A 19,857-nucleotide genomic window follows, 5' to 3' on the forward strand; every position below is an offset into this window, starting at 1 on the left:
GGGTGGGCCCTTGGAGATTACTGAGACTGGCCTGCTCACGTGGCAGGTGGAGTAACTGTAGCCCACAGAACTGAAATCACCTGTCCGAGGTCACCGGGCTTGCGTGCCGGTCACAGTGCTAGGACAAGAAACCCAAGTCACCAAGGCGAGTGCCCAGCACCCCCCCCCCGTCCTGGCAGAGGCCACACATGCTAATAACTCCCCATTTCCATGGCTGGTCAGCTGAACTGGGCAAAAGAAATGAGACCAAGGCCGCGGTTGGAGCTCATGTACATCCGTGAGTCGTCCCCTACCCTCAGGACGCACAGTGACCTCCCGTCTCCAGCTGTGCCTGTCACACGTGTGTGTAACTCAGCGCAAGGGAAATGACACTATGAGGAAAGAGACACACGCTGGGTCCCCAAACCCAAAGTGCTCTTCTCCGGAAAGATGGTTGGCATCACCTGGGCCCACAAAAGGCAACACCGTCTTTCATTTGTATGTAAAGAATAGAAAGAGAAATGATTATCTACATTTACCATGAAACGCCCACAGAAAACTTCCCAACTGTTCATCGAACGGCAATTACTGAAGAAATGAGGAAAACACTGTCAAGGAGCGGGGGAGGGAGGGGGAGGCCAGGAATTATAAAAACCACTCCTTTTATAAATTTCTGGCAAAGGAAAATAGCTTTGCTACTTAATTCCTCAAAAAAAAAAGGAAAGAACGTGCAGTGGAAACACACTCACCTACGCAGGGGCGAGGCCTCTGCCCAAAGCCGGCCCGGCCCTCCTTGCGGCTGCGAGCTCCTGGGGACTGCGCGTAAGCTGCCGCCTGCCGGGTGCCCGCCCGCGTCCTTGCCAACTGCAGTCGCAACCCTGGGCTTTATGAACCCTGATGTTTAATCTAATCTTATGTGGAAAGTTAAACACTCACCGGCAGCGGGAACTAACCTTGGCCGGACGGGGCGTGACTGCCTGGAGCGTGGCATTGGGCAGAAGTGTCCGAGTTCCCTCCTCAGGCCCTGTGACGCCAGCTCTGGCTGGGACAATGCCCGGGCACAGGGACCCTCTCCAGGAAAAGTCCGCAGAGCGCACCCTCCCCTGAGGAACCCGAGTGGAGGGAAAGCCCCCCGAGAGCCGAGGTGGATGTGGCCAGCTCCGGCGGTGGGCGGGGGTCCCCGAGAGGCCAGCAGGCTGCGGGGCCAGCGCCTCTGTTCTCGACACTTCCTCATACACCAGAGGCTGTCGAAACACTTCCCTCTGGGACAATTTCCAAAGACTTTACAACAACGTTGTCGTCTCATAAAATGGAAACTGGCCACAAGAAAGATGCTTTCTTGGGGAGGAGATGGAAGCAAGTCCGGCAAAGTATATGAAGGCCTAGAAAGAGCCGAACCAACGACTTACCAAAGGTGCTTCTCGGTCACGAGGGGGCCTTGCAGCTGGGCGGCGTTGGGTCCTCAAGAGCTGACGCCTGCTGAGTGCTGACCACACGCCAGGTGCTCCTCAGGCGCTTCTGTTGTGTTATGTTAGGAAATCGACGCCGGGCACAGAGGGGTCACAAGGTCAGGGCGAGGTGGAGCTAAAGCCAGGGTTTGAATCTAATCCTGAAGGTTGGCTGCAGAAGTTCCCCTCCAGCAAGATCACTTCAAGGTCATGGGGGGGGCACTGCTCTGGGCGGGAGCTGCCTGAAGGAGACTCTGCCTAACCGGGATTTTCTCATTCAGTGGTGCTTTGGACAATGCAAGTTGAAGTCCCCTGGAGGGGGCAGGCAAGAGGAAGGTGGCTGGGATTTAAAATTGTCTGCACCTCATAGTAGTTAACATATTGACTACCTTTTAAACAAATACAAGGGTCTCCGTCACTCCGTACCAGCTTCTCATGACTCCATTGTCCTGGTGGACGCCCTTCACCCGGCAGGATGAGGCAAACCCGGCCCGAAAGGACGGCTTTGATGGTCCCGGGGCTGAAAGGGTCATTCAAAGGGCTCCCGGGGAACCCGCTGGGGGGACGGCGCTGTGCCCTGTTTCCCCGACAGGCATTGGCCCCTGGGCCCCTGCAGAAGGCTCCCAATGGGTCACTCAGCATTGTCCCCCACGGGAGGGTGGAACGGTACCCGCGGCAGCCAGCGTTCCCTGAGAGGCCCCGGCGGCAGCCCCCTTCACAGAGCGTCTCTGCCTCACACGGACACGCTCTCAAATCCCAGGGAGCCGGGTCCGCATTTGGGTTTGAAACGGGATGTTATCGGTCGACATCCAGCACCGACAAAGCCCCAGATTCCTCCGAAGAGGAGCCTGCTTAGAACCGAGCCTGCCTTCCACACTGTCCATGCGGCTGTTCTTGGGGTCCCCTGGGGATGCAAACCTACAGCCAAGGGGACCCCCTCCGTAGAGCACACCCGCTAATGACAGGTGACGGGATGCAGAGCGCGGGGTGGCCGTCTTTGGAGATCTCGCTGCCTCGAGCTGACCCTGCTGGGAGACATCCTGCAGAGCCTGCCTCTATTGACCCCCTGTCCCGTAGGGGGCTCCGCACCCCCCTTCCTCCGCCTCAGCTCCCAACATGATTACCTCACAGTTGAGGGGCAGTCCAGCTTCGGAGCTCGCCCGTTGCGATGGCAGAAATGTCCCTGGATGACCCACGGAGCCAGCGGTAATTACATCTCTCTTTTTCGTTTTTTTCATTCTTACTCCGCTGTCTTTGAGCCCAGGCCTAGACCCCGCAAGGGCCGAACATCACTATTCATTAGGGAAATAAACGGAACTTGCAGCCACCACGAGATCCCGCTACGCACCTACTGGAGTCGCTAGATTTTTAAAAGTCCGACACCACCAAGTGTTGGCGAGAACGAGGAACAGCTGAAGCCCCGTGCCCTGCGCTGGGACGTAAGACGGGACAACCACCTGGAGGCAGTGTCGCAGCTCCTCGGAAAGTTACAATAGTCCCATTTCTAGGCATTTACCCAAGGTAATTGAAGAAGGTATGTTCACACAGAGATGCACACACAAGTGTTCAAAGCAGCGTTGTTGATAATATCTAAAAACCAGGAATAAGCTAAATATCATTCAACGGATACGTGCGTAAACAAATGCGGCACAGCTACCAAGAGAGCGTCCCCGGCGAGGGAAGGGAACAAACTAGGGGTACACGTGACAACGCGGAGGACTCTCAAAAACATCTGAGCGAAGGTCAGACGCAGGAGATTATGCTCTTAATTCCACTTCTAGAAATTCCAGAAAGGACAAAAGTAACGGAAATCTCTAATGATGGAAAGTAGATCAGCTGTTTCCTGGGTGGGGGGGGGGCGGTTCAGAGAGAGGTTTTTTGAGTAACCGAGTCTTTTTAGGCCTTGATTGTGGTGGTGGTTACCTGGGCGTACACATTTGTCAAAACGCATCGAACTGTACACTTAAAATGGGTGCGTGTAATTTCATGTAAGCTATTCCACAATAAAGTGGACTTCTTAAAAGTCCGTGTTTATAGAGGTGACGTGTAAATTTAAACTCCCAGCCCACGCCTCTCCGCTAGCCTCCAGGCTCAAGCGTCCACATGCTCACTTGACGTTTCCATTACACATACGCCGTGGAATACTATCCAGCCTTTAAAAAGGAGGCAATTCTGCAACATGTGACCACACGGATGAACCTTGAGGACTTCATGCTGAGCCAGTCACAGAAAGAAAATACTGCACGGCCGTGATGAGGGCTGCCTCAAATAGCCAGATTCAGAGACTCGGGGCGCGGAATGGCGGGTGCCGGCGGCTGGGGGACGGGAAAATGAGGCGTTCCCGATCAACAGGCAGAAGCTTGCAGTTAGGCATCTGTCCGCAACAATGTATCCGTAGCCAGCAACACTGTACCGTGCAGAGGAAAGAATTTGCTCCAGGCGGGGCCCCTCGAGGGGAGAGCGCAGCTTTCTGAGTGTCCAGAAAACGGATGGCTGGGAACCTGCTGTCCCCTCTGAAGCACTGATGACCGCTTGTGAGCTCATGGTCCTTCAAGCCCGAAGGGCAGGGTGTTTCTAAGAGGTTCTCCTCTGCGAGGGCCGGAGAAAGAAAATCTAGACCAGAGGCTGCAGTGCTCAGGACGGCCACACTGCGTCCCCACAGCACCGCAAAGCCGCCTGGCTCCCGCCTCGGAGCCGTGGGGTCAGCGCCGGGAAGGCTCGCCGGCCGCCTGAGCTCTCCTCAGCGCCGCTCCCATCGCCACCAGCCCGGAGCAGCCTCTGGGCTCATTGCTTTTTTAATTTGTATCTTAGGGAGTGATGGATACAACCGGTCTATACATTTCTCTTTATTATTTTCATTTGGAAGTCATTTTAGACTCAGAGGAGGTTGCAAACACGTGAAGCCCCGTGTACCTTCCCTCGGCATCTTTCCCCCCATGCTGACATCTTACAGTATGAAATCGAACCCGGGACATGGACTTCGACGCAATGCTGTTGACTAGATCACGGAGCTTATTCAGGTTTTGTTTTCACCTGCACTCGTGTGTGTGTGAGCGTGTGTGTGGTTTGGTGCAGTTTCATCTGATGGGTAGATTTGCGGAATCACCACCATCACCACCAAAGTACAGAACCACCCCCTCGCCCGTCACTGAGGACCCCCCACAGTCCCCTGCACCTTGCACCCTCTCTCCTGTCCCTGTGCCCGCTGCCCTCTCTGGAAACCTGCCACCGTGGGCATGTTCCATAGATGGGGCCACACAGGCTGCAACCTTTCGAGCCTGGCTCCTCCCCACTCAGCACAACGCCCGCGAGATCCACCCAGGTTCCCGCGTGGATGGCCGGCTTTCCTGTCGTTGAGCGGCACTCGCTCCACGGATGCCGAACCTTCGCCGCTGCAGGACCCTGGAGCTGTTTCCAGGGTTTTGCTGTTGTGAGTAGAGCTGCTCTCAACACTCATGTGCGGGTTTTAGCATGAACATAAGTTTTCATTTTCCTGGGAAAAATGCTCAGGAGTGCAATCGCTGGTCCCATGCACTCGTAAGTTTACTTTTATAGAAATTGTCCAATTAGCTTCCAGAGGGGCTGTACCAGTTTACGTTCCCACCAGCAGTGAGGGGAAAGTCCAGTTTCTCCGCATCGTCACCGGCAAAGCCTGTGTTTCGTACCCGCGGTTACGAGCCCCTAGGACTCTAGCATGTTAGAACCACACGGGGCCTTGGGGATGATCCAGTCCCGCCAGTGAGTGATGCAGGGAGGAACCGGGATGCCGAGGGGCGACCTGGCCAGCACTTCTCGCTCCCTCCGGCCCTCCTGCTGTTGTTACCACCTTCCCTGTTCGCTCTCTCGGGCAGAACTGAGTCCTCTCGGTGACGTCTCCGGAGCACTGTCAAAGGCTGGGCAGCACCTAAGAGCCTCGTTCAGTCCTGGAGGTAAGCTTTGCCCAGGAAGCACGACCTTGAGCGTTCTGCCCTTGGCCTGACCAGGCTCCCTCCGGGCTCTCGGGTTCCCGCGCGGCCCGCGGGCACCGCAGCGTGGCCTTCTCCGGGAACTGCTGACAGCACCCAAGTTCAAGTGCAATCTGAAGCGGCAGCCAGCTCTCCCAGGCTCCCCGCCGCCCCTCAACAGTGTCAACAGCGACGCTGCAAGCTCCGCTCCTCCCGTTCACTGAGCACCTACGACGTGCCGGGCCGGGTGTCAGGCACCTCATGGACCAAGCCTCTGGTATTTATGGTACAAGGAGCCCCGCCTGACAGGTGAGCAACGCTGGGTCCAAACAGTCATAACCTCAGACTCAAAAGCTTTAGAGTAAAAGAACCGTCTCCAGCGCGTTCTTTTCACAGCCGCTCAGCCCACAAAATGCAGGAGCCTGGTCGGCGGTGAGACAGTGGCCTTTGCTGTCATTTTCTGAGCTGACACCAGGTGGCGCCAAAGCCGGGCTGCCTCCTGGCAGGACCCCCAGGCCCCGGGCTCAGCGCTGGGCCGACTCCCCGGTCAGGGTGCCCGCGTCCAACTCGGCCGGACCGTTTCCAGCATGTTTAGCTCTTTATTAAAAGAGCAGACATCTTTGCCTTCTTAAAAACCAACTCACCAAATTCTAACATCTGCCCGCATTTCTAAGAGGGTTACCCTTTCCGGCGTCAAGAAATACAACCCCTAGGTAGAACGGAGAACCTTTTTCCTGGACGCCGATTGTTTTAAAGGGCTGCTTATTTTAACCTCGACTTTCCCTTAAGCAGATGCTCCTGAAGAAGGGAGAACTGCCCCAGGCCCTGCAGCAGCGCCAGGGATGAAAAGCCGCGAATCTTTGCGGCCCCCTTTAGACGCACCCGTAGGTTTGTCCGCCACTGAGCTGGTCTGAGAATGTTTTAGGGACCGAAGCCCCTTGTTTGGCCCGTCGGTGCCTGAGTCCCCAGACCCCACTCATTTCCCTGTTTCTCTCTACGAGGGTCAGTTATCTCCTGCCTCTGCGTGTCCCCCTGTCCGGGTTGGTGCCTTTATTTCCCCAATTCGGGCCCTGCCTGTGTAGAAACTCGTTCGTCCCAGGCCTCTTGAAGTTTTTCTCTTTGAAGCTCCAAGGAGGGCGACTGACTTGCACTGGTTTGCCTGGGGGTTTATTTCCCATCCTGCTTCCCCGGCACCCCTCAGCTTTAAGCTGAGCAAAAGTGAACTTGCAATAGATTTAAGATGAAGAGTCAACTTCAACCGCTGTGGCAGGCTTCATTCTCACCACAGAGCCATCATTCATTCATTCATTCATTCATTCAGCAAACGTGCATTAGGTAAAACTCAACCCCCTCTGCCATCCCAAGTCCATCTCAGTGACTCCTGATGTCCCCGCAGGTTTGTGATGCTGACCACGTCTGTCATCCGTTTCAGTCCCACAATGCGGGCGGAACTGGGCATCTAACCCGAATCAATGCTTCATTAACGGTTATTAAATGAAAGAAGACAGTGGCTACCCCTGTCCCCCGGGGCCCACCATGGTCCCAAGTATGTCTTCAGTCTAGGACCTCACCAGCCCCTGCGTGAAGCTAAAGAAAGCTCTTCGGAGGGAGCGGCAGAGGGGAGCCCGCGATGTCACCCCACGTCTTGGCCCTGACAGGGACGGCAGTGCCCAGCGGTGCTCAGAGCCTGCCTCGAACTCCAGAGTTCCTTGTCACCACCCTGGGGTTAAAATCTGCCCATATTTGTTTTCCGTGCGGGTTTATATTTATGAGGAGCTGGCCTTCGGGACAGACTCATAACTCAGGAGCAGTCCTAATTTTGCACCAGACCTCAGATCTCAGACGAGGGGGCCATGGCTGCGGGAGCGGGGGAGAGGAATTTGCCCGAGAGACTGTGCTCTTTTCCCAAATAAGTTCTGTCTCTCCCCACGGGCTCGCTATAAAAGGGAGAGCGGACAACAGGCGGCGGGATGGAGCGCGTCCACCAGTGTTTACAAATTCCTGCAGCCAGCCCCGGAATCCAAATGCAGACAACTTTGTTTATGTAACAAAAATAGACGCTTATACCCTGTGGTTAAGGTGGCTGCTGGAGCTGGGCCACGGTGAGGAGACGCTGGCTGCAGCTGAGGCCAGGGGGGAGGGCAGGGCCCGGGGTCCCCGGGGACCCCCAGGCCGGTATGAAGATCTGGACTCATTCTCTGGCCCAGGAATCTCCCACGGTAGGCACATCGGAGATGCAGGGAGAGCCACGAAGTCACAGCCCGACAGCCTTTGTTCCTGTGAGTCACAGAGGATGGAGTTTCTCACCTAAGAGGGACGGGCCCAGCACTGTCCCCTCCCAGGCAGCCCTTTGCTCAGCAGTTTTTGAGTGATGTGCCCATCCTGCACCACCAGGAGGACACTTGTTCCAACACATGGTTCCCATCAGCCTCCACCCCCTTGCCTGGGTCAGCGACGAGGTTCAGATGTCCTGGAGCCGGGAGACAGTCAGCCCAAGAAACATCCCCTCGACCTCAATCGTGAGCTTGCAGTGCCTGTCCTGCCTCTGGACCCCAGGCCTCGGATGGACTGGCCTTGCTCCCCAAGACTCCTTCATCGCCCCCTCCAAACATTCTCCACTACTCCCCCGCTCCCTGGAAGAGGTTGTGGCTCCCTCTTCGGGGCGCGGTGGGCACTCGTCTCTAAGCCCATCCGCCCACAGGGAGCTCCTCGGAGTCAGGGTCTGTGTCTCACCACCCTGGCCCTGGCATAGTGTCCAGTGGGCAGTCACGCTGGCAAATGGCTTGTCTTTCTGTGACCTTGGAAGACAATGTCCAGGGGCCATAGGGCAAGAACAGGTTAAATGCCAGGGAAGTTAGGGACAGCTTGGACAGACTCAGTCCCCTTGTTGCCTGTGTGCACCTTATATCAGGGCCTGCCGGAGAGTCTCAGGTGGACTCACGCCCCTGTTGGGGGCAGAGAGGGTGTATCCCCCGGCAGCATGGGCCCCGAGCACTCGCCACAATGTGCTCGACGACTGTGGCATCAGTTGCTCACTGTTCACTCTCCTGCTGGACCTCAGGGAGCAGAAATGTGTCTTCTCCACTCTCTTCCCAGTGCCCCGCCGGCCACTGGGCCAAAGGAACCAGCGGGCTAATGCGCAGATGAACCGATCAGTCAAGCGCAGGAGGCCGGGAGGAACTCAGGAGGGAGAGCCTGGGGCAACCAGAGTCAAGGTCACCTTGAGCAAGACTGAGCTGCCCCCCCCCCCCCGCCCTGGCCCCCCACAGAAGGTGCCCCGGGGACAAAGGGTGACTGTTCTCTGCCTGAACCCACAGGATCGAGTAAAGCAACGGGTCAGAGGAGAAGAGGCCACAGAAACCCCCAGTTTTAAGCTGAATGTCCCCTCTTTTTCTTTGGAGAAAATAAACACAAGGTTCTTCCCTGAGATCTGGGGCTGGGCTGGGGGTGAGGGGTTCAGGTGGCTGCAGCAAGGGAAGAAAAGCCCCCGACAGTCACCATCTCGGGTCTCAGGCGCGGGCTTGGGAGCCGGAGCCCGGCTGAAGTCACACTCGGATGCCAGGCTCCCGGCACAGGGAGGGCACCGCGGCTGCCAGGAGCAGCTCGGGCACACACAGGGGGCATTCACGGCCCGCGGCCACAGTCCCTCCCGCCTGCCCTGGGCGCCCCCAGCAGCAGACAGGGCTCTGTCTCGGCTCCGGAGTCAGGGCTGCGCGGAATTAGCTGCAATAATTGGCAGGTGGGCCGCTGGCTGCTGGCTTCCAATACTCCCGGGGCCCGTGAATAAGGCTGGACGCTCGGGCAGCCAGTGTTTAGCTTGGGCTCGGTCAAGCCTCGGCTTTCCATGGCGAGAAGCATCGGTGCTGCTGCAGTGCCCTGGGCAGAGGAGGGCCCCAGGCGGCCCGGGGTGGACAGCCCTCTGGCCACCGGTCAGCGCCCGGGTGGGGACGGAGGAGGGAGCTGCCCCACCACTGCTCTTCTCAGGAGCTCACGCCGCGGTGGAGAAAGGGGTCTTTCTGGGGGAGGGCGGCTCCCTGTTTTTGTTTCTGGGATGGAAGGAGTGGTCGCCACCCCCAGAGGTTGTCCAGGCAACCACACATGCCCTTGTAGTATTTTCCAGAACTCCTGTGATAAGAGGAATACTTATCCGAACCCACAACCCAGCCAGCATCCAACAGTATCCACTGCCCACGATGCAGGGACCGGCTCCTCCATGGCCGGACTCCTGCGTGGGCCATTGCAGGCGTCGCTAATCAGTGGTCATCTTTCCCACGAGCCTTAGACGTGGACCCAGAATCCTTTTTCACACTGTACCCGGGAAGCCAGTAGGGTCACCAGGAGGTGGCGTGAGAGCCGGAAAGTGCTTGCACTTCTATTCGTGGCTCAGAGGTGGCCCAAGTTCCCATCTCATCAGTGTCTGCAAAGATGGGCCACGTGACGTCCCACTAAGGGCCGTGGCTGGATGCCAGTTGCTCCCAAGCAGAGCCCTCGTCACTGCTCCCCAGAGAGTGGCCCTGTCGGCGGTCCTTGGGGAGGGGACGCTGGTCGTGATTTCCCAGGACACCCAGGCACCATGGCCCAGGGCCGGGACATCCCTTCTGCTCAGAACACCTGCGCTTGTAGCTTGTCCATCACTGTGGTGTTTGCACCAATCTGCTGGCTGCCACCACGAGGTCCTCTCTGGGAGACAGCCGTCCCGTCCGCAGCAGGTCCCTGCCATCCCTCCGTCTCTCCATCGCCCCTTCCCAGCAGGCCCGCTCGGGCTCTTTGTCACAGGGAACTCTGTGTCGTGCTCGTGTGGGCGGCTCCAGCCTCCAGGGCCAGGAAACGTCGGAGACATGGCTTCTCTTGGGGTCGGGCCCACGTTCTTCATGGAGGAGGCCCTGCGCTCACGCTCCAAGTAGCACCAACCATTCCTTCACCAATGCCTGTCCCCGTGACCTTGGGCTTCTTCCAGCGGGCTCTGGGCGGGTGTCTCCTAGATTCCCATCCCACCCCTGTCTTTCCACACAAGCCTGAAGAGGGGTAACAGCGCCTCCTGCTGCTCAGCCCAAGGAGCCCACACCAGGAGGGCCTTCCTCCGCCTGCAGGGCAGGTGCTGTGTCCCCAGGTCTCACCTGAGCAAGAGGGAGACAGGCAGCCCCCTCCCCTGGCCGCCCGGCTTCTCAAGCCACAGCCCCGGGACTTGGTGTGTCACTTGGCTCTCTCGAATCTGCCTCCGCACCTGCAAGACGGATTAATGACTCCACGTCCTGGGTCGCTCTGAGGACCAGATGACACAGTCCGCACGAGACGCCTTACAGCCGTGCGTGCCTCGTGGAGGTGGCTGTCACTGATGTGGGCAGAGTTCAGCGATGGCACCCCTCCTGTGGGTTTTTAAAAATCATAGTAAAATACACATAACTTACAATTGACTATTTTGAGGTGTACGGTCTTCGTCACAGTGAGCCACCATCGCCACGGCCCAGTCCCAGAACTTGTCACCCCAGACGGGAACCCGGCATCCTGACTTCTCCCGGCCACCGGCCCCTGGCAACCTCCAGTCTGCTCTCCGTGGCTCTGGAGTTGCCTATTCCAGGTATTTCCAACAAACAGAATCGTACAATGTGTGGTCTTCCGTGTCTGGCTTTCCTCACTTGGCACAACGTTGTCACGGGTCCGGGCCGTAACATGTATCAGTATTTTCAGTTTTTTGATGACTAAATAACACCCCACTGTGTAAACAGACCGCATGTTGTTGTTCCGTCCATCGGTGGATGGACATTTGGGTTCTTTCGACCTCCTGGCTACTGCGGAAAAGGCGCTATGAACATTTGTGGACATGCTTTCGCTTGGACGCCCGTTTCCGTGCCGGGGGGCACATACCTAGTTGGGGGAGCGTTGGCCGGATGGAAACTCTGTTTCACTTACTGAGAATCACCAGGGTGTCCTCCGCGGCGGCCCCACCACGGCCCATTCCCGCAACAGCAGAGAGGCCCTGGTCTTTCCACACCGCACCCACCCTGTCGGCCCCGGCCCGCCTTTCACCCCACCATCGGGCGGGTGTGGGTGCCATCTTGCGGCTTGACCGGCCGTTCGGGGACGAGGTCTGTGTCCTTGGTGGCCATTTGTGTCTCCTCTTGGAGATATGCCTGTTCAAATCCTTGAGTCATTTCTTAATTGGGTTGTTTGTCTTTTTGTGGTTTCTCCTATGAGTTTTGGGTCATTGTGTGACCAATGGGGTCAGGAAAAAGAATCGAAAGACATGGAAGTGTGTGTGTGTGTGTGTGTGTGAGTGTGTGTGAGTGTGTGTGAGTGTGTGTGTGTGTGAGTGTGTGTGTGAGTGTGTGAGTGTGTGTGTGAGTGTGTGTGTGTGTGAGTGTGTGTGAGTGTGTGAGTGTGTGTGAGTGTGTGTGAGTGTGTGAGTGTGTGTGAGTGTGTGTGTGTGTGTGTGTGAGTGCGTGTGTGAGTGTGTGTGTGAGTGTGTGTGAGTGTGTGTGAGTGTGTGAGTGAGTGTGTGAGTGTGTGTGTGTGTGTGTGTGAGTGTGTGAGTGTGTGTGTGAGTGTGTGTGAGTGTGTGAGTGTGTGTGAGTGTGTGTGTGAGTGTGTGTGAGTGTGTGAGTGTGTGTGAGTGTGTGTGTGTGTGAGTGTGTGTGTGAGTGTGTGTGAGTGTGTGTGAGTGTGTGAGTGTGTGTGTGAGTGTGTGTGTGAGTGTGTGTGTGTGTGTGTGAGTGTGTGTGTGTGTGTGAGTGTGTGTGAGTGTGTGTGAGTGTGTGAGTGTGTGTGTGAGTGTGTGTGTGTGTGTGTGAGTGTGTGTGAGTGTGTGTGTGAGTGTGTGTGAGTGTGTGAGTGAGTGTGTGAGTGTGTGTGTGAGTGTGTGTGTGTGTGTGTGTGTGTGTGTGTCTCCACAAGTGGGGCACGCAGGGACGAAACCCAGCTCCTCCACTCTGTCTAGAACTGGTTAGCAGGGAACAACTGTTTTTTGATCTGATCTGCTTTATAACTTAGACCTTAGCATTTAAACAGCCCTCCCAGTTATGTTTGGACTTTCGAGGAAAAGAAAACCAAAACTCAAATTCTAAGTTCCTGAGATTTCTCTTCCCCCGGGTGGGCACGGCCTCTGAGGGTATGGGGTGGTGGTGGTTTTGTAACCTCAAGGCAGGGGGGACATCCAGCATCCTTGGTGTGGTGACTTCTGCCCCCTTTGGACTTCTGGGCCGTGTCCCTTGTCTAGTGGCTGAGCCTCCTCAGGCCAGAAACAGTGGCCAACGGCTGTGGCCACGGGGTCAGTCCTCTCCTCTTGGTTCCATCAGGGGCCGCCTGCTCCCAGTGACTTGGCCTCCCCTGCGAGGTCTGGCTGTGACCTCCTCTGAGCCTTCCTCAGAGGTGCCACCCTACCCCACCCAGACCTTTGGCTTCTCCCAAGTTATTTTTACCCCAGGTAAGTGAAGGACAGCCCTGGGAACCCAAAGCCACGGGGCTTTCCTGCCGGGCCACCCTGCCCCATGTGTTTATACGGATGAGGGGACCCGGGTGCAGCTGCAGGACCCTTCTGGAAACCCAAAGAGGGGGCAGGCGGAGTGACAGCATCCTGGTGGCTCAGAGGTGGGAGAATTCGGGAGGTGGCATCGAAATCAGTCCTTGGCAGGGAAGCATCGTGTGGTGGGAACTCTCCTTCCCAGACTCCTTAGCTCCTCACAGCACCTGACACAGTGTTAGAGAAGGTGCTGCAGCCGCCAACTGCTTGAGTTGCCGCGAGAGAGGAAAGCCTTGGGAGGTTGAAGGCAACAGCTCGGCGGCTATTTCTTTGTGAATTAGAGGAAACCCTCAAATGGCCACCCCAAGCCCATCTCTATCATTGACCTTGAACTCTCCCAACTTACTGCCCACAGGCAGGTGGATGCACAGGGTCCATGTTTATAGCCCCCTCGTCCTTGAAGCTAATTAATTCTCCCACCTGCGCTCATAATTTCCATTCCTGCATCTTATTAAAGATCTAGACCTTGACCCCAAAAGCTCAGATCTACAAAGAAGTGGTTGACCAGTTGGCTTACTGCTGGCTCCTGACAGCAGAAAACACTGAACCTTCTGCTGCCTCCTGGCTTTGCCACAGTTCCCGTCCAGATCTGGCTGCCAACAGACAACAAAATCGGGCAAATCAGGGGCCTGTAAGGGTCTCTCTGAAGGGGAGGGGAAAGACCAAGCCTCCAGAGGCTCCGTCGGCGCGGGGCTGATGGAAATGCCCGAAACTCAAGAGATGAGATGCTCAAGGGGACACAATCAGAGCCTGAGGAAAGACTTTCTGGAACTAAATGAAAACTCTTTTTTTATTTTAAAAACTTGGAAAAGTAAACTGAAGAGGACAATCGTTGCTGAGCAGTGAATTAGAGTTCCAGAAGATCAAGTGAAAGAAACAGCTCATGCTACGAAAACACAGGTGGGTGGGAGCCAGGGGAACCGTCGGAGACTCAGCGGATGGAGCAGGAGACGTGACATTTAAATAACAGGAGTTCCAGAAAGGGGGGAATGGAGGGGAAGTAATATTTTAACAAATAAGAGAAAAACATCCCAGGGCCTCACACGAGATTTAAGGCTATGGATGGAGAGGCCCAAGTCCCGGAGAGAGCCGCACGCCTGACGCCTTGGAAGCCTCAGGGTACAGAGCACCGCTCACCAAGGTGAGGGACTGAGGGGTACGGAAGGAGACGCTATTTTTTTTTTGCTACTTCCTTGCACTGTTTCACTAGTAACAATGAGCACTCACTATTTAAAATTGACAAAGAAAACGATTTTAATGCCTTTCTAATGATTCTCATTTGTCTCCGGGCCCAGCCTCTAGAGACACGCATGGCCCTGGACCCAGGGCCTAACTGTCCTGCTTTCCTGGCCCCGGCCCCCACGCCTGGGCTCCCTCAGACCAGCTCCACTTCCTGAGGCTTCACTGAGCCTGGGGCTGTGCCTGTCACTGAAACGCAGAGGGGGGAGGGCATGGAGCTGAAGGCGGAGGAGCTGACTTTGCTCCACTGGTCAAGCCTCTTTGATCTTGGGGAGGTGCTAACACCATAAACGATTATGAACATTTCCTCCATCAGCCTTGCCCCCCTCCCCCCAAAGGAAGAAAGCCTGACGTGACATCCCTGTGATTTCCTTGACAACCCGGGATGGCAGTTCCTGGGATGGAGTTGAGGTTTGTCTGAGACTAGATGGTGACTAGGCCTCCCCCCACCCACTCCCCCTCTCCTTGCACCCACTCTTGGCTTCTGTCCCTGTCACAATACACATGGGGACTCCCTTCTTCCCGGGAGCACGTTCTGTATTTGGATGTTGACTTACCCCCTGGGCCTGCCTTCCAATGACTATGGAAACAGTCCCCAGGGGCAGCGTCACCTTGAAGCTGTGTCACCCAGGCAGAACAAGGGACTGCTTGAGGTTGAGAACCAAAGAGAGGGCAGGGTCCCTGGCGGTCCCCGGGTCTGTCTCTCGCTTCAACAGTGTTTGGACGGGACAGACCCAGGACGCCCCTTCTTCCAGCCTCTGACCACCTTCGGAACCATCTTAGCCGTCCTCAGCTGAGACCAGCCAACACCGTTTCTGAGCTGAACTCCTGACTGCTGACCAACCATGAGCTCCCAGGTCCGTCAGAATTATTCCACCGAGATGGAGACCCCGTCACCCGCCTGGTCAGCCGGCCTCTGCGGCCTCCCACACCCACCTCTCTCTGGGCTTCTGTTTCCACGGCCAGGCTGGGGCCCCGGAGGGCATGGTCACTTCTTCCAGGAGTTGGCTGAGGATAAGCGGCCCTTAAAGATGCAAAACCAGCGATGCGGCTGTGCCCTCTTCCAGGACCTGCAGAGGCCGCCCCAAGATGGCTGGGGTGACACTCAGGATGCCAGGGGGGCCGTGGCGTCCTGGAGAAGAACCTGAACCAAGCCCTGTGGACCTGCAGGCCCTGGGTTCTGCCCGCATGGCCCCTCAGCTCTGTGGCTCTTGGGGAGCCACTTCCTGAATGAGCAGCTGAAACTCATCAGTAAGATGGGCGACACCTGGTCACCTCCACAGGCTGGCTGGTCCCCAGGCTGCACAAGTGTGTCTTCGAAAGGTTCATCCTCAAGCACGACAGGAGCCCAGAGGCCTTTGAGCGCCCCACTGTGTCCCCTGGTGTCTGGCTCCTGCTTGGGCCTCTCTCTCCCTGACACCACTAGGCAGCCTTTTAACCACCCAGGGGCCTTGCCCGTGTCAGGGACCAAATGGAAACAATAAAGCTTTCTGCAGGAAAAAACAAAAAAAAAAGAACCAAAGAGGGAGTGAAAAGCGGGAACTCCCTGGGTGGGAGGGTCTCCCCGTCTCCTCTGTCTTTCTGGTCAGGGCAGAGGTGGGGTGTGGCGGGCTCTAAGGGGAGCCAGTGGGGAGGAGGGGCAAGGCGGCTCTACAGGGTGACCGTGAGGGCTGCTGCCCGGGACACCGACCTGCAGGGCCAGGGCTGACGGGGCAGCACAGGAGGCCTGCGAGGGACGCTCAGGGAGGCTGGAACGTCACCGTATTGACAACGTAGGGCTTCCAGTCAGCACGTGTGGCTGCAGGGCCGATGCATTCCCGTGCCTGGGAACACCTGGCTAAAGGTGCGATTTCTCAGGTGCTCAATGACTCTGAGGGACACAGGGTGAGAAACACACACTTTCTGCCTTGTTTTTGGTCACCTCCCCTCCCCTCCTTGCCATTCCCAAGCCCACCTCTCTGATTCCCGCTCCACCTGTCTGGTCAGAAACTGGCCAAGGCCTGAGGCCCGGAACCCTTCTAACCAGGATGCCGCTTCTCCATTCCAGAGGCCAAGAAACAAGACCACGGCTCACCTCTCCTCCTGCCCTCTGAGGTGTGCAGCTGGGTGGGAACAAAGACCCCTGGGGCCCAAATGAGGACACGTCAGGGCACCCAGGGCTGCTCCAGGCCACGCTGCCAACACTGGCCGAGGTCGAGCCAGACGACATAAGGAAACAGGCTTTCCTTTCCATGAGAGCATCGTCAAGGATTTGCCCTCCTGCCCAGTTGACAAAAGCCCCGGAGAGCGGGCCCAGCTTTCTGTTTAGTCTGGCAGCGGTCCGCCAGGCCTGTGAGGACGAGCAGGCCGCGGGTGTGGGTTTCAGGGCCCCTGAGGATCCATGTTTATCTTCAGGCCCCGGTCCAGCAGCTCAGCAATGCATCCATTTCAAAATAATAATTACAACGATAGGCATCGCGGTGAGATGCAGACGCTGGAATCCATGTCAAAGTGCAGGAGAGCCACCCACCCGAGAGCCATTCTGCCGACGGCTGAGGGAAGGTCGGAACCCATCCTGAGAATTCCCAGGGTCCGCGTGGCCTCGGGCACCTCGAGGAGACGCGGGTGTGAAGACAGTGTAACTGGAAGGGGCAGCGAGGGAGATGGCAGAGCAGTATGCTTCCCAACGTTGGGTGTCTCCGCTGGGCTGGTTGCCGGACAACGGAAGGACCTGCATTTGGATATTCAATTACCTCCCGAGACAGACGGCTCGTTGGAGAACCTTGGTTCTGGAAACGTCCTGATGGAGCTAGAGAAAAATGGGGCAAGAGGCTCTGGCCGAGGCCAAGCCATCCTCACAGCTGCAGAAACGCAAGGTGATGTCGGGATTGCCCTCCACCCCAGCCACCCCCAGGCCCCATGCCCTCCAACCTGGCATCAGGAGAGAGCACTCGGCAGGCTTACGGCCTGCTAGTGGCAGGAGGCACTCGCAGAGCCCCAGGAGACCCCTTCTTTGGGCCCACCCACCCATGGCACACATCTCTGCCTCGCACAGAATGAGAAATACCAAAGCCACCTTTCCGACTGCTGGTGCCAGGCACCCAGGCACCCAGGCACTTACCTTTCCTATAAGGCAGCTTCCCTGCCTCCTTATAGAAAAACGCCAACTTCCCAACCCCAACTGACATTCCTGGCAGAAAAAAAAGCCTTATTATTCTACCTGAACCCACGAGAAACAAAGCCAGGCAAGAAATTTGCCCACCGGGACTGCAGGGCTCTGATGCCATCGGTCATGTGGAAGACCTTGGGCCGAGCCAGCCGCGTCCTCTGAGGCCTCCATTCAAACAAGGAAAGGCCGCTGGGAGCGTCCAAGCCCACGCGGGGTAGGATCCCCTGATGGCCAGAGCGGCTGCTGGCCTCCTCCGCCGGCCTAATGAGGACCAGGTGACCGCTTGAGTGCGGCCACAGGGCACCTGTGCTTGTCAGACCTGAGGTTGCCGCAGGCCTGGACGCTGGAGTCCGCCAACCAGGGAACCCATCTGTCCGGAGCTGGAAGGGAGAGGCTGTGCAGGGGCGGGGTGCCATCAATTACTGTGCCCTCGGGAGCCAGGATTTGCGCTGGGAAGTACAACTTGGGAGCATCTGGAGGAGTCTTTGGTCAGCATCCCGAGTCTGCTGGATAACATCAGAGTCGTTCAGACCGGCCGAGCCAGGCCAGATGGAGGCAATCCTGTGGAGAGCGCAGGCTGGGCTCAGGCTCCTCTCTGCCCCCTGCCGCGTCCTGCCACCTCCTGCTGGTCCCCACCCCGACCAGGAACAGCTCAGGGTCTTCCCTTCGTCCATCGAAATCGGCTCCTAGGGAAGGACCTGGTGCAGCTCCTCTTGTGCTGACCACAGGTCCAGCATGACTCCTTACACTGTCCTGGGAGCGAGGCCTTCAGACACAGGGTTAAATCCTCAGGGTAGAAACTGAGGAGTTGGCCCAGAGCAGGAGGCAAGAGGCACAGTGACATGTCCAATACGGATTTGGAGGAGGGGGGGACACTTTCCCGGTTCTGCCTCTCACTTCCTGCGGGGCCTTGGGCGATGGTCTACTCTCCTAGGCCTCGGTTCCCTCCTCTGCCCAAGGAGAGTTAGGACTTAGGTGGCACGCGTGGTCCTTCCACCCTGACCAGCCCACGGGCAGCGGGCCCTGGGATCGTCTCTGGGGCCCCTGAGAAGTCTCCGGGGTGATTATGGAGAGGAGGAGACCCCCCCCCAGCCTGCTCCTCCCACCCCAAGTGATGTCGCTCCACCTGGTGGAACAGCCTGACGCAGCCTCCAAAAGGCGGCCGTGGGGCCTGCTGGGCCCGGGGGACAAGGCGCGAGCTGTCGTTTTCATGGTACTGGCGGGAACATTTGAGAGTACACACGCCGAGGCTTCTCGTGTCCCTGGGGAGGCCCAGGGGCGGCTGTGCCTCGGGCTCACTCCCCTGCAGGGGCACCTCTCCCACCGCGTTTAGACTAATGGCTCAGCTTTGCCGGGGTGAAGGGCGCCCCCTGGGTGTGTGCAAGGCAGGGCCCTGCCTTCTCCGGATCGCTCCCAAGCAGTAGTGATGCCTCGGAGTCCTGTGACCCTCCGTGGACACTTCCGTCCCCATCGTGGTGGCTCCTTTTCTCTCCCAGCAGGAAGCTCATCTCCCTCCGAGCCTCGCACAGGACCGGGAATCCGGAATGTTCCATAAACCCGCCGCCTGGGCCAGACCAGGAGTCAGGGCCACAGATGAACATCCCTTATTCATAAATCTTGTCGCTTTTTTTTCCTTCCTTCATAGCAGAGGTATTTGGGTGTTTGGGAAGGAGTTTTTAACATCACTTTTTATAGTTAATGAAGAATTTTAAAATATCCTCTAGGACAAAAGGCCTCTCTGAAGCCGGGTCCGCAGAGCGTGGGCACAATGACACCCTGTTTACTTGCTACAAATTGTTTACTTTGCTACAAACTGAAAGCAGAGAGAGGGCTCTTTGTCCGGGGGCTGCCGAGATGCCGGGCTCGAGAAGAATTCGAGTGACCTCAGCCCGTTCGAACTCCCCGCCTCAGCCTGTGCTGGGCAACCGTGTTGGCTTTCGAGCTCTGTCCCCTGATTTGGCCCCAGGGTGGGGTGCGGTGAGGGGGGTGGGCTGGGCCGGTCTCTCATCATCGCTGCATTTTAGACCCTGGGGTGAAGGGGATGGACAGAGCAATGATCTCACCTGAGGATGGAGGGAAGGGCATGTGGGAAGGGGGGACAGAGAGGTGCTCTCTCCCCATAGCTTACCATGGAAGCCCCCCGACCCCCTCCCTGGAAAATACACTTTTCCTATTCTGAGAGGGGGTCTAACTAGACTCAACGACCATGCAAATCCCATTTTCCCCTCAGCTCACCCTACTTGCCATCTCCTCTGGCCTGAATCGCGCCTCCCCCCCCCAATTCATACGTTGTAGCCCTAATCCCCAGTGGGGCAGAATGTGACTGTATTAGGGGACAGAGACCTTAAAGAGTAAGTTAAAGGAGGTCAGTGGGGTGGCCCGAACCCTATCTGACATGTGTCCTTATAAGAAGAGATTAGGACACACAGAGGGACACCGGGATGAGTGTGGGCAGAAAGAAGACCACGTGAGGACTCGGCGAGAAGACGGCGATCTACGAGCTCAGGAGAGAGGCCTCAGAGGAAACCAAACCTGGTGGCGCCTTGATCTCAGGTTCCAGCCTCCAGAGCTCTGAGAAATAAA

At 57.1% G+C, this 19,857-nt stretch overlaps 1 protein-coding gene across 7 annotated transcripts in view; it reads right to left on the reverse strand.

The window, feature by feature from the left end:
- The window catches only part of KCNE2 (potassium voltage-gated channel subfamily E regulatory subunit 2), a 115,606-nt gene that overhangs the window by 3,055 nt on the left and 92,694 nt on the right, over positions 1-19,857 (reverse strand). Inside the window, exon 1 of one of the 7 annotated variants that reach the window (XM_081138210.1) lies at positions 1,389-1,499. The exons of 3 other annotated variants lie outside the window; for them this stretch is intronic. Coding sequence is in view for 1 of the 4 variants with exons in the window: in XM_081138206.1 (XP_080994332.1) it covers positions 933-970 (38 nt within the window). In the remaining 3 variants the exon portion in view is untranslated. Of the gene's footprint in view, positions 1-728; positions 1,212-1,388; positions 1,500-19,857 lie in introns of those variants that run through there. 3 more of the 7 variants (XM_081138208.1, XM_081138206.1, XM_081138211.1) reach the window with 3 other exon arrangements.

This window comes from Miniopterus schreibersii (assembly GCF_964146895.1).
Source record: "Miniopterus schreibersii genome assembly, chromosome: 5".
Lineage (NCBI taxonomy): Eukaryota > Metazoa > Chordata > Mammalia > Chiroptera > Miniopteridae > Miniopterus > Miniopterus schreibersii.